At 49.8% G+C, this 13,910-nt stretch overlaps 1 protein-coding gene across 1 annotated transcript in view; it reads right to left on the reverse strand.

Annotated features, from left to right (window-relative positions):
• NOC2L (NOC2 like nucleolar associated transcriptional repressor) overlaps positions 1–13,875 on the reverse strand; it is a 40,044-nt gene extending 26,169 nt beyond the window's left edge. Inside the window, exons 1-11 of the mRNA XM_077312597.1 lie at positions 13,743–13,875; positions 12,632–12,802; positions 11,969–12,140; positions 11,018–11,125; positions 10,610–10,730; positions 9,266–9,356; positions 7,889–7,967; positions 7,212–7,322; positions 6,625–6,738; positions 5,956–6,144; positions 3,390–3,529 (exon numbers count right to left, since the gene is read on the reverse strand). Of these exons, the coding sequence (XP_077168712.1) occupies positions 3,390–3,529; positions 5,956–6,144; positions 6,625–6,738; positions 7,212–7,322; positions 7,889–7,967; positions 9,266–9,356; positions 10,610–10,730; positions 11,018–11,125; positions 11,969–12,140; positions 12,632–12,802; positions 13,743–13,762 (1,316 nt within the window). The 5' untranslated portion in view covers positions 13,763–13,875. The remainder of the gene's footprint in view (positions 1–3,389; positions 3,530–5,955; positions 6,145–6,624; positions 6,739–7,211; positions 7,323–7,888; positions 7,968–9,265; positions 9,357–10,609; positions 10,731–11,017; positions 11,126–11,968; positions 12,141–12,631; positions 12,803–13,742) is intronic.
• Positions 13,876–13,910: the final 35 nt, after the last annotated feature.

Consider the following 13,910-nt stretch of genomic DNA (forward strand, 5'->3'; position numbering starts at 1 on the left):
GTTAGAGCTGTTCTTGCAGAGCAGTTCTGTCAGAGCTCTCCCAAGCCCCACCTTGCCCACAAGCGCCTTGTTCATCACTGCGATCGGCCCACTGGCTGATGCCACGTATTATCTGCAGGCCAGGGTGCAAATGAATTAATAAATTATCCTGCCCTGATTTAAATGCCAAGGGGAAGATTGTTCTTTTGGTTCAAGAACACCACAGAACTGCCCTCCAAGACACATTCTCAGCAGCTCAAAATGCCCCGCTGCATGCGTGGTGCCGTGGCCTCCGTGCGCACACGTGGACTTTGGGAGGCTGGGGAAGGAAGGAACTGAGCCCCGAAGAACGAGGCCAGCCAGTCTTGCTAAAACATTTTAGCACAGCATTCCCCCCCCCCCCAACACACACACACACACAGGAAAAATAGGGACTGTGGTTTTCCAGAGAGAAAATGGGGCTGTCGATGGAAAACAGTGTCGGGGAACGCCTCGGCCTCCGCTCCGCTCTACATTCTGTCCCCGGCAAAGTAATTCCTGAGAAACAGCCGCCAAAATTCAATCTGGCAGCCAAGCGCGACAGTCCCGAACCCTGCGAGAGCACTCCATCAACCCCATAATCTCTGCCAAAGCGTGCAAAATTAAGGCCAGCTGGGGCCGCTCCATTTCCCTGCAACATCGTTCCTCATTTCCCCTTCCGCCCCCCCCCCAGCATTACCCTCTGGACGGGAGGGACCGTTTCCCCCTAGGTACGTAGGACAGGGGGAACCCGGAGGAGGCATGAGAACGGAGCCTATTTTGGCAACCCCTGTGCCGCGAGTTATCTTGTTTAAACACATTTCATATTCCGCCCTAGTCCCTGCCTGCAGCAATAAACCTCCAGCGGATGACAATCCCCCCCCCACCATGTTCCAAGACGGTTGAGAAGGATGGAAGTTTCTCCCCCCCCCCCCATCCCTTTATTCCGTTTTCTGTCCTTCCGCTCCGCCAGGGTTTCTCTAGAGCAAAGCGCCACCTTGTGGAGGAACGACGGAAGGGAAATATAGGGTTTCTCTCCCACCACGATCTCATCTCAAGAGGATCATAAAACACGCCCAGGGGCATCCCTAAAAAATTAGTCAGCTGCAGATTCAAATCTGAAGGCAACAACTTCCCGATGCGGAAGCAAGAAGAACGGATCGTGTCCGATGTGGGGACTCTGGTCTCAGTCCCCACTGAATCCTGAAGCTCTGTGGGTCACCCCGAATCTCCCACCCCTATGGGATGTGCAAGGATAAAACTGGAGTCCAGGACAAGGAGGAGGAAACCAAGTATACCCCCCCCCCAGTTCCTTAGTGGGGAAAAAAAAGAATAATGAAATAGATATGGGGCAAAATAACATTTCAAAAGTTTGGTTTTTTTCCTTTTTTCATTCGTTACTTCTGGTGGGACAGAAGACCCGAGCCAGAATTCCCACCACATCTCCCTCCCACGCAGCGATTCTATAATTCTATTATTACCCTCATAATCCTCATACCGGACGTGCCGGTTTGAATAAGGGCGTTTGTTGCAACGTGACCGTTGATTGTTTCTTGTAGTCGCAGAGCATCGGTGGGGCACGGAGGAGAATAAGCCAAAACATGCCAGGTCCTACTAAGACAGCCCCACACGCAACGCCGGCTGGCCTGGCCTGAAGGCAGTCGCCAATAAAGCCCCACTCCCTCCTCCCGAAGACCAGTTGGGCTCTCCGGTCTGGAAAGCCTCCAAGCTGCTGATTTATCTGCCCGGACAGGTGGAAAACCGCTTCGACTTGCCGGCAGGACAATTAAAAGCACCGGTTAAGTGACAGGAAGACATCTCTCCGGGGAAGGGAGATCGAAGGGGGAAGGACACGAGGCAGGCTCCGGAAATCGCTGAAACCTGTTTTATCTCCCTCAACACTCGGAGCAACCTGGGAGCGCACGCAGGGGGCCGTCCGCAAACCGAGAATCTGGATGCGGTGTTAACAGGATTGCTGAAGATTGCCGGGGTATACTGCACGCCTGTTAGCCACCAACCGCGGCGTCAGCTGTCATGCATGTGTTTTTGAAATAACAAGGACTCCAGGAGCCTTCCTACACGGAGACTCAGACGAACGGAGCGCCCGCTCAGCTAATCTGCCACAACCTGGAGCCAATGCCCGTTTTGCAGCCGTATGTTCGTGGCGGCTTCTGATTCCCTAATCTTGATGATAAGGGACACGCGCTCGGGGGGAATGAGAAAACAAGACGCGTGGGCCCCGACAGCCGTTGAAACGGAAAAAAACATCACGAGGCAATCAAAATTTGAGAAAATACAGACATTCAGGAGGTGTGGCTGAAAAGCACAGATAATATCGCAGAGTTTAAAGTCTAGGATTTGCTCCCAAGGCTAGACAGCCTTAACCGACCAATCGATGCAGAAATATTTTGTTTTTATACGAAATTTATGTGCTGCCTTTCCCATCACGCAGCCCAGGCAGCTTCCCTTGGGCTTTAGGCAACCTGCACCAGTTAGCCCCAAGTCCAAGGTCAGAAACACAGTCCAAGGTCAGGGCAGACTGACATCAAAAAGCATAGTCCAAATCCCATTCAGAAAGTCAGATGCCGCTTAAAATACACCCACAGCTTCAAGTCCAAAAGGGAGACCCAAAAGCAAAGTTCCAAAGCATAGGCCAGAGTCAGAGTCCAGGGAGTCTACAGGATGCAAAGCTGGGAAACAGCAGACAGGTTCCTTCCACAGTCACTCCCGTTTGCTGCTTTTACACACCAGGCTAAACACCTGCCAGCCACTTCAGCCCTGCTCCTGCAGCTACTCATTCTCCTGACTAACGTGGCAGCTGTGCTGTGCTGCCAACCTGGCCCTGCTCCCTTCTGTGCTTCCTTCTACGCTGTTCCTGCAGCTCTGGTGCCAGAGGAGGAGGTCTGTCAGTAGCTAATAGCCAAGGTGACTGAGGGGAACCTCCACATTCAGAGGCACTAAGCCTCTGGATCCCAGAGCCAGGAGGCGACACCAGGGGAAGGGCTCCAGGACCTCTTCCTGTGAGACAGGATGCTCTGCTTGATGGACCACTGGCCTGATCCAGCAGGACTCCTCTGGTGATCTTTGGGGGGATGCCTTTTGCTCTCAGGACATAAAAGAGGCCATGTTGGATCGGGCCAATGATTCATCCAGGTCTAGGCACCACCCCAAGCAGAGTTACATCCTTCTAAGCCCACCGAAGTCAATGAGCTTCGAAAGGGTGCACCTTCACTTAGGTTACCCTCTTCCAAGAATTTTTCCTAATCTGTTTTTAGAACCACCAACACTGAAGAAACTGCATTCTTTGATCCATCCCCTTTTCCTAGTCAATAATTCCCCCCCCAAAAAAAACAAGGACAAGCAAAAAACTAAAGCCTTTTGCATCTACTTACTTAATGCAGCCGATGATGATCTGGGTCAGAGGGTAAATCAAGGGCTCCATGACATCGCTAGGGTGGAGGGTACTCAGGACCCGGCACCAGAAGTACAGGCAGTGGATGTACTGCCAGTTGTAAACAGACTGGAAATTCTCCTGCAGAGACACAAAAGAAGCAAGGTTTGTAACTCAGAGTTCAACTGGACGCAGGGCATCAAAAGCAATCAGTCCCCGTTCCCAATTGCTTGGTCCTCTGCATGGAGCATAGTTCTGCTGTAGAGCAGGGGTAGTCAACCTGCGGCCCTCCAGATGTTCATGGACTACAATTCCCATGAGCCCCTGCTGGCAGGGGCTCATGGGAATCGTAGTCCATGAACATCTGGAGGGCCACAGGTTGACTACCCCTGCTGTAGAGCATCACATGTTCAGCCTCATTACCTACAAATTGGGAAGAAATCTCAGGTGCAAATGAACTGAAGAACGATAAACAGGTTCATTTTTAACGTCCGTGAACATTTTTTACATTCTCTCTTATGTTCCAATACTCGGATCTGTCTGCTAGCTTTACATTTTTTTTCTTCTTGTTCTGATATTCAGACAGAGAAGAAAAACTTTTCCGCAAGCCATTTCGGTTTTGCATTTTCGAAGGCTAAACAATAAAATGCGTTAAAAAAACACACACCTTGACCGGCGTAATCAACGTTTCCGCCACTTGGCGGCGCTGGATCTCCCGTTTTAAAGAGAGCAAATAACTCCCACCACCTCTTTCGTAAGGATAGATTCAAATGGGTAGCCGAGTTGGCCTGAAGTAGCACAACAAAATCAGAGTCCAGTAGCAACTTTAAGACCAACAAAGATTCATTCAATGTGGGAGCTTTCGAGTGCATGCACAGAGCGCTTGCACTCAAAAGCTCACCCCTTGAATAAATCTTTGTTGGTCTCAAAGGTGCAACTGGACTCTGATTTTGTTGTGCTACACAAGTCAACACTTGTGTGGCTCCAACATGCATTGATACCCATGCACAGGTGTCTGGTCTGCCAAGTAAGAATGTAGCTTGGGAATGAAGCTAGTCTGGAGGACCAGAGAAGCCAGGCAGCTCAGAGCGTCTGCTGTGAACTTTCCATTCAAATCTTCCCTCTTTCCCAGCTGCCTTCAATTCCACCCCCCTCCCACGGTGGTCTTTGCCAGTGACTTCTGTCTTCTCATGATGTGACCAAAGTTACAATAACCCCAGGCTTGGGCATTCTCGCTTCAAGGGAAGTTCAGGCTTGATCTGACCCAGCGCAGGCTTTAGGGTGGTGTGTGACATCCGTTAAACTCTCTTGCAGCATCACCTTTCAAATTGGGCACCCTCCGTTTGCAGAGAAAGGGGACATCTCTCAGTTCAGGAATGATGGGAGCATCACCGTAACGCAGACAAAAGTCATACAGCCTTCCCGGAAGGGCTGCGCACTCAGGCGCCACATCACATAATCAGTCTCCTTCCTCTGCATGGAACTGCATGATGCTGCACATTACGCATGCGATGCCCTCTGAACACTTGCAACTACGCCGCACACCTACCAAACACTGACAATTACAGGTCTTAATTCTTGCCCACCTTCCAGCCAACTTCTCATCGCTGTCTCGCCACGAGATCACTGAGGTATTGTCACGATGGAGGATTTGTGTTGGTCAGGCCCATATAATCTAATCTGCCACCAGCCTGCTCCAAACCTTCTCTCCCGCGGTGGAACTAAATGGATTTGGGCCCTGTCTGGCTCACGGCTGAAGGTACGAAAAAACCAAACTGATCCAATTAAGGCTCTAGACTTCGATTACCTTCCCCCGGCTTAGGGGCAACGTCTGAGTATCTCCGGGGGTGAGGGTGGGGGCCCTTCAAGTGGCAACCGATCTTGGTAAGCAGAGGGGTGTAACCAAACCCCTTAATCTGTGTCAGATTTGTTTCTTTTAAACACCAGTAAAGAGGGGGGGATTAGCAATTTGTCTTGCATTAATCCAAATACAACTAGAAGAGACCTAATTTGGGGATATAAGACCAGGGGGGTGGATTTATTCCCCCCTCCCTCCAATTCCCCCCCACAAATACCAGTTAGGGAAGACGAGTTGAAATCTGATAAAATGCAGGCGGGGGGGGGGGGGAGACGGCTGGTGGCAAAAAAAAAAAAAAGGAGACAGAGAAATGGGGAGACACCCTAATCCACTCTCCTCCTGGCATCGTCTCTGGCTAATAAGATGAAATGCAGATTTCATATCAGCACAAGGCAGAGAAGTCCAAAAGCAGATAAGGGCAGGGTGTCGTGTGAGCCACATTTCCTCCCTCTTCGCTACAGACCCAGACAGGCAACAACAAAAACATGCTAGCATTTCTCTCTGAGCAGCTTGGGACACCAGCAACACTTGGCCCTTGTTGTCTGCTTCCGGATGCAGTCACAGGAGCTTCATAAAGCAAGATGTGGTCAAACAAGAGAAAACCCCCTAACGTGTCCCTCCGTCCTTTGAGGAGCGAATGGGACCCCCAGCCGACACGACAGAGCGGCCCCGACAGCCAAACCCACCCCCCATGGCGCTCCAAACGCACCTTCTTTTTCACCGCTAGGGCACCGCGAAGGTGAATGGCGAGCTGGCGGATATAGATGAAGGCATGCTGGTAGGAGATGCTCGTGTCCAGGGCGTACATCTCCGTCAGAGTCCGCTGCATGAAGCTGATCATGGGAAGGGCATTGGGAGAAGTGAATCTGGAGTTCTTCACGTAGGAAATGTACATTTGCTGGAGGGTGAAAGAAATAAGGAGGGGGGAATGAAGAAGAAGAAGAAGAGTTGGTTCTTATATGCCGCTTTTCCCTACCCTAAGGAGGCTCAAAGCGGCTTACAGTTGCCTTCCCATTCCTCTCCCCACAACAGACACCCTGTGAGGTGGGTGAGGCTGAGAGAGCCCTGATATTCCTGCTCAGTCAGAACAGTTTTATCAGGGCTGTGACTAGCCCAAGGTCGCCCAGCTGGTTGCATGTGGGGGAGCGGGGAATCGAACCCGGCATGCCAGATTAGAAGTCCGCACTCCTAACCACTACACCAAACTGGCAAACATGTGGCTCAGGCCTGTGGCAAGTACCTTCTGCACCAAGAGTCGCAGGTTCAATCCCCAATGTTCCCAGTCAAAAGAGTTGGTGAAGATTCTCATCCGAGATCCCCCAGTAAGAGCAGAGGATGCCAAAGTTGGGGGAACTGGCTTTGCCCACCCCGATCTTACCTTAAACACCGGATTCAAGTAGACGTCCTTCTTGTGCCGGCAAATTTTGTTGAGCACCAGGAAAGCTAGAACTCTGACAGTTTCCTCGCCCGTGCTCCAGAGGTGAGTGGCTTGCTAGGAAGGAAATGATGGGAAACAAGTAACAAACAGCCCAACTCTTCCAGAGCCTCACCATCTCCTACAGCTTGTGTTTATTCACTTGAGGCATTGATATCATGTCTGCTTACGAAGCATACGAAGAATAAAAATCTCATCCTTTAATTCGTCAACCACGTTGCTAAATTTCGTTATAAAGCCCCCAAACAGGTAGTTAAAAAAATCATGCTAGAGTAGACCATTAATGTCCTGCTAAAAGGATTCATATCACAGAACAAATTACTGAATCGTAATCACGCAGAGCAGGAAGTGACCCCCAAAGGCCATCCAGTCCAGCCCCCCACCTTCTCAGGGACTAAAAAGCACACACACTAAGCCCCTAAAGAGTCAGATGTTACAGTAAAAAAACCCAAATTGTGGGTTAATTCCTTTTGTGCATTCACTGAGCTGAACGTCAGGCGGCGTTGAGTTCCCCGGCTGTTCCGACATACCTTGAGCAGCATCCGGCATTGCTTTGGGAAAGCCAGGTAATAAGGCACGATGGCGTTGACGTGGTGAAGGATGGCCGTTCCCACGGAGGCCTCCGTTAAGCAAGACAGGAGCTGCACGGGACGGAAAAGGGCGACAGCGTTGAAATTGGCAAATATTATCTGAAGCGTGTACCGCGTCTCTTGACTAACAGCATTTATTGCACCTGAAACGGACAACTGGCCAGTCAGCAGGCTGCAATCTAAGAAGAGACATGCAGAAGGACAGACCACAGTCCCTGATAATTCATCCAACAGAATTCGTAGAACTGTTTTGTGCAGAGCAACCCTGTTACCTGCGTGGGTGGGGAGGGGGGTGGGAGGATCACAATGCCAGTGCTGAATAAACAAAGATTTTGGTCTGGGGTAGGAATATCAGGTGTCCTCTTTTTGTTGTCTATCCTCTCTGGGGTTCTTTTTTCTTTTTTTAAGGAACGAAAATGTCCTTTTTGAGTTGGCAGGTGACGTCAGGAGCAATGATTGCAGCTTAATTAGGGGATCTTTAACATGGGAGCTGTCACAGTGATCATCTGTTTGAAGTACTCAGTCAGGGAACCCACTCTTCTCTTTTCTGCTTTTCAAAATATGGTTACCCTGGTCTGGGATGTTGCTTTAGACAAGAGCCCAGGAGAATATTTTACCTGGATGGCACAGCTAAGGTGCGTTTTGATATCCAGGCGAAGCTTCCCCCAGAGCGGGCTGGAAGAGGGGGCGACCATCCTAAAGAACAGAGAAAGGGAACAGGGAAACAGGCCGGGTAGGATAATACATTACTTGGGCACAGAACGACCGCTGGACGCACAAAGTTGTGAATGTTATTACCTACAGTAAAATACAACAGTCCACCATAGTGCTAACAGTGAGACTTGGAATCAGGTACAGAAATCAAAAGAACGTGCAGTTTTTAATTTTGTTTTTTATTGTTTACACCCCAGGTATAAAAAGTGCAAAGAAAAGGCTGCCTTAGGGGACCGTATTCGGGAGGAGAAGGAACATAGGAATCTTTTGAATAAATGATGGGATTTCTTTTGAATAAATAAGATAGGATTTCAATAAGATCAGTAGCTGTGAAAGAATGTCCACAACAGAAGAGCAGGACTCCAACCCTTGAGCAAGGCAGGAAATTCACAACCACTTTTCCCTGCCCCACTCCCTTACTCAAGTCCAACCAACTGTGATTCCTTTATTTATTTATACTTTAATCCCGGAGGAGTGAGCTTGGGGTAGTTTACAACACATTCAAACCACGGGACCGCCTTTAAATTGAACCTCACTTGTGATTCTGCCCAATATGTAACCCACCCTGACCACCCTGAGCCCGGGACTCCGGCCAAGATCACAGGCAAGAGAGGCCTTGCAGCTGGGAGCCAGGATCACGAGCAAAACTCAGCAAGGCAGAAAGCTTCCCCCCCCCCCCACACACACACCTCCTCTCACCGCCCCCAATCCCAGTAGGATCGGATGGCAGCACAGAAGAATGCGGCTCAGCCAACGCCTGCTGCAACGAGAAACAAGGGATTAATTGTACCCTTGGCGAACTCAGCTGCTGGCTCTCCTTCCCCGTCTGACCTGCAAAGCTCAGTGCTGACCGGGTCAACTCTGGAAAAGCTCTAGAGCTTTTTAAAAATATATATCTTTTTGCACATCAGGAGCTGGGTCTGATTCTTCGGTGTTAGCCAAAAGACCCGAGAATAGGAACTCATGGTGTGTGTGTGTGTGTGCACCCAATTAGAAAACCATTTAAATGATACAATTGCACTGTTTTAATTTTCTTGTATTTTCTCCATAACTGTTTTTGCCGCTATTTTATTCCTTTAGTGACAAAGGAAATACTTACTAATGGACTGTTTATTCATTACTTTTGGCAGCCGACGGCATATAGGATGCAACCCCTCCTTCTTCCCCATTTCTAAGGTTTACTTTGGGGATTTCTTGATACACAAACTGTATTCTTGATTCCTCATAAACATTCATTGTTCAGGCAAACAATTTTTTTTTAATGAAAAAAAAAAACTTACTTGGATCTATTTCTGGCAGTTTTCCCCTCAAGCACTTTGTGCAGCAAGCCAAAGAGGTCGCGGACACAGAAGGACACCAGCGTGTTGAACACTGAACAGGAGAGACAAGAGAAGAGAAGGAATTCTTGGCTCTATCTGACAACCTTAAAAACTGGAAACAGTCTCCCTTCTTTGGGAGGGCCCCTGTCAATTATCGATTGTAAACACGGCTGTCTGCATTTGAAACCAGCATCTGATGTTATCAGGTAGAGAATTCCCAATTCCAGGGGAGAGGGGGGGAAACTCAGGGTTCATTTTAAAGATAATGAAGTTTCTAGACTACTGGTTGTCCCCGGCCCCAAAGATGTGCGACTGGTCTGGACCAGGGCTGAGGCCCTGCCTGGTGGAATGAGCTCTCTGAGCCAACACAGTTCTGCAAGGCCTGCAAGACGGACCTCTTCTGCCAGGCATAAGGTTGAGGCCAGGAACCGATGCACAGCAGGATCATAAGCTTGCTCATAACAAAACAATTCCAATTTAAATGGGTCTGAGAAGGTACTGAATATGCCAACACTCCCCCCCCCCCGCCCACACACACTATCATTTAAAAATCGTAATTCAAGGCATATAATCATCCAAATGAACGTGGGAACCAACTAAACAGAAGTAACTGTTAAGTGCTGTCAGGTCACAAGCCGACTTACAGTGACCCCAGCAAGGGGCATTCAAGGCAAGGGATTAAACAGACGTGGTTGGCCATGGCCTTCCTCTGCAGAGTCTTCCTTGGCCTTCCATCCACATACAGACCCTGTTTAGCTCCTGAGATCTGGATGTACAATGTCATCTTCCCTCTCCCAGCACCGATCTTAGCCTCTCAAACCCCGGACCATCCTCTTGCAAAACAGCTGGGTCAATTCAGAAGCCAAAGGCCCAGCAGCAATCAATGGAGCTTGGGCACCCCCTGCTGGAATGGCTATTGCACAGCCTGGGGCATTGCCACACTTGTCCCAGACTCGCAGTGAAACAGCGTATGGGAGCCGTAGAGGAAACTCACTGCTCCATTTCCTACAAAAATATACCAAGCAGAGTACAGTAGAATCAGATGGTATATTTCTCCCCCCCCTTGACTGGATCATTTGAAAGAAATCTGAGCACAGAAAAACAGCCAAGCTAGCTGAGTTCTCACGTTATTCTCCCAGCCGAGCAAATTTTCAAGGTGCAGAAAGTGTAAATGCTTGCCTACAGTCTGAATGTGGCGTCCCAGACAATCCAGTAGGAAATGATTCTGCTCCATGTGCAGACGGGTGCTTTGTGACCACCCTTTGAAAAGATCCGCACCTGCAGAGACAGTTCTGGCCCCCTCACCTGTACTATCGTTGACTTTGAACTTGCCAGGTCCCAGTCCTCCGGTGTCCCCCTTGGCTGTCACCACACAGGCTCGGAAGCCCTGGGTGATATTGTGGAAGAGTCTGGGTGACAGTTTCGTCTGGAAGGGGGAGAAAAAACAAGGCAAGAGTGAAAGCACCCATTGACCAAGCCTATCACCCAAAAGCTCAGCATCTTCACACCACATTGAGGAGTGAAAAAACCAAGAACAAGCCGTGACTCACAAAAGCGCCTCCCCCTGCCACAAATCTTGTTAAGTCTTTAAGGTGCTCCTGGAGTCTTGCCCCCTTCTCCTGCTACAGGCAGAATAACCCGGAGAGCCTTTTTGATCTGCCTTCTGGAGCACAAGTTTATAAATCAAAAAGCAGCCTGCCCCTCATGACACACCTTTGCAGAATTTTTCCAGTTCTCCACCATCTTCAAGTTCACAGTGATGAAGTCAGCTTTCTTCTGTTTCGCAGTTCCTTCTTCGTCGTCATCGTCGTCGCTTGCTTCCTACGAAGGTTTAAAAAAGTTTTTAATGTACTTATTTATGAAAATATGGCCAAAAGTACGGTACGCTTTAAAGACAGTGAAAGACACCAGCTCATGGTGGAATAGCCCACCTTTCTTTCCCTTATGGTAAATATACAGACATTTTGTGTTTAGATTCACAGTGAAGTCAGACACTTTCCTGCTACCCATTAGACAAAATGTGCATAATGTCTACTCCACCCCATACAGCCCTGTGGGGTCGGCAGGGCAGAAGAGGAGCTGTTTTTTAATACCCGGCTTCTCACTACCCCCAAAGGGAGCCCCAAAGCAGCTTACAAATACCTTTTCCCTTCTTCTCCCAACAACAGATACTCTTTGAGTAGGTGGGGCTGAGGGAGCTCTAAGAGAGCTGCCTGCAAAAACACTTCTAGGAGAACTATGACTGGCCCAAGGTCACCCTGCTGGCTGCATGTGGAGGAGTGGGTTCTTTATCTTTGGAGATTTTTAAACAGAGGCTGGAGAGCCATCTGACGGAGAGGCTGATTCTGTGAAGGTTCAAGGGGGTGGCAGGTGACAGTGGATGAGCGAGAGGGCTGTGAGTGTCCTGCATAGTGCAGGGGGTTGGACTAGATGACCCAGGAGGTCCCTTCCAACTCTACGATTCTATTATTTCTCCGGATTAGGGGCAGTCACCTTTAACCACTGCATCTTTATTCCTTGCAGTTCTGTGAAGGAAAACATGGCAGGGGTGAAACAAGAACTGAACCTGAAGCCAGCGAACACCCAAGCCAAGAGGCTAGTCCCTATTAAGTTCATTTCGCTTTCACAAGCGAGGGAATCCTAAAACACGTCCTGCGACCCTACCTCCAGTTTTTCGGGCAACACGTGCAGTCCCTCCTCGTCTGAACTGTCCGAGTCGTCGAAGTTGAGCAGCATCTGGTCGTTTTCTTGCAAGAACTTGTAAAATTCGGGATCCCGGTCCCTGAGCCGCGAGAGCTGGTCTTTGTGTTCTGATGCTTTACCCTTCTTCGGTATCCTGCAGGAGAAGGATTTGCTTTTCAAACTACCTGGGAACAAACTGTGCTTGCACATTCTGCCCCCACAGAAGCCTTCCCTGATTGACCGGGCTGCTGAAGAGGCTTTGAGTAACAGGCCAGGTAACCCTGGGCATTGCAGAGGGTTTATTTATTGTTTATTTATTATTGGATCTCTACAGCACCAACTCCCAGACTGGCCGGCTTGCGGCGATTCACAAAAAACATAATAAAAACAGTACTTCCTTAAGATTCTATCTTGCCAATAGAAACACAATACAAACAGATAAAATGTTGTAGATAGTGATCACAACTAACCATTACTAAACTCATATTCCTCAGCTCACCCACTTTGGAGTGCCATCGGCCATGGTAGCTTTTCAGACCACCTAACAGGGCTGAGATGGGAGTCAGATCCTCAGCAACACAATTAATAACAAAACCTCAAAACAGTCTCTGAGCAAAGTTCACCTGGCGACCTTCCTTCTCTTACTTTTCTGCAGATTTAGATTTAAACGCTGCTTTCTTCTTGCCACTGGTCTTTCCATTCTGACTTTGCTTTCTTCCTGTATCTTCTTCCACAGCATCTCCTCCTAGATCCCCATCCACTTCGGAATCAAATCCAGAGGTAAGGAATTCATCAACACTCAGCTCGGCTAGTTTTCTGGTCCCAGAAAGGCACAGGTGAGGGAAAGAAACAAGATGGATTTAGAGAACTGTTGATGTCAGTTAAAATCCCCAGAGCTCTGACAGAACAGCCCTGCAAGAACAGCTGTAACAGTACTGTGTCAAGCTGGCTGCATGTGGAGGAGAGGGGAGATCAAACCTGGGCCTCCGGATTTGAGGCCACCCCTCTTAACCATTACACCAAATGGTTACTCCCTCATGCAAAAGCAACTTGCAATAAGATAATGCATCTTGTTGGTGGTATTCAAGCGGTGGCTGGACAGATACTTATAATGGATGCTTCAACCAGCATTGGTCAAACTGTAGCTCTTCAAATGTCTATGGACTACAACTACCATGAGCTCCTGCCAATTGGCCATGCTGGCTGGGAGGGACTTGTGATAGCTGCAGCCCATGAACATCCCAAGAGGCCACAGTCTGGCCAACCTTGCTTCTAGGATGAGCAGGGGGTTGGACTAGATGACCTGCATGACCCCTTCCCACTATATGATTCTACGATCTGCCATCTGGATTGCGACCCTGGTTCAATACCATCATCCCCCCCCCCACCGGGCTGCTGGGGCACTTTCCAAGCGGGGAGGGTCGAATCGCAGTCCTTAAATGCTCCGAGGAATCTTAGAGAGCCTTGAGGCTCCTTGGGGAAGAGCAAAGCGGCATATAAGGTACAACGCTTATTCTACCGGTGGGCAACCAGTTCTGCTTTAAGCTCCAACCCCTGACTCTCAACACCGGGGCCCTTTGCACGGCTCCTTGAGCATCACCGGCTCAGCCAGCCGCTGCCTTGGGGGGGGGGGGGTCCTCCGCAGGGCCCAGGCGCTGCATTGCACCACGGCCCGGCCTGCAGCCGCAGACCCTCCCCCGGACGTGGGGGCTAATGCTGGGGGGGGGGTCCCTGGTTGGAGGGGCGCCCCGCTTACCTCTTCGCCGCGGCGGCCATGCTCGAATCGCGCCCGCCGCCCTCTCCGGCTGCAGCAACGTGGTCGCAGGCGCTTCCGCTCCCACAATGCACCGCCGCGGGAGGCGGGCCCGAGAAAGCCGGGCCGGGTTGATTCTTAGGTTCACGGGTAGCGGCTGGGCGAGATGCC

This window comes from Paroedura picta, chromosome 15 (assembly GCF_049243985.1).
Source record: "Paroedura picta isolate Pp20150507F chromosome 15, Ppicta_v3.0, whole genome shotgun sequence".
Lineage (NCBI taxonomy): Eukaryota > Metazoa > Chordata > Lepidosauria > Squamata > Gekkonidae > Paroedura > Paroedura picta.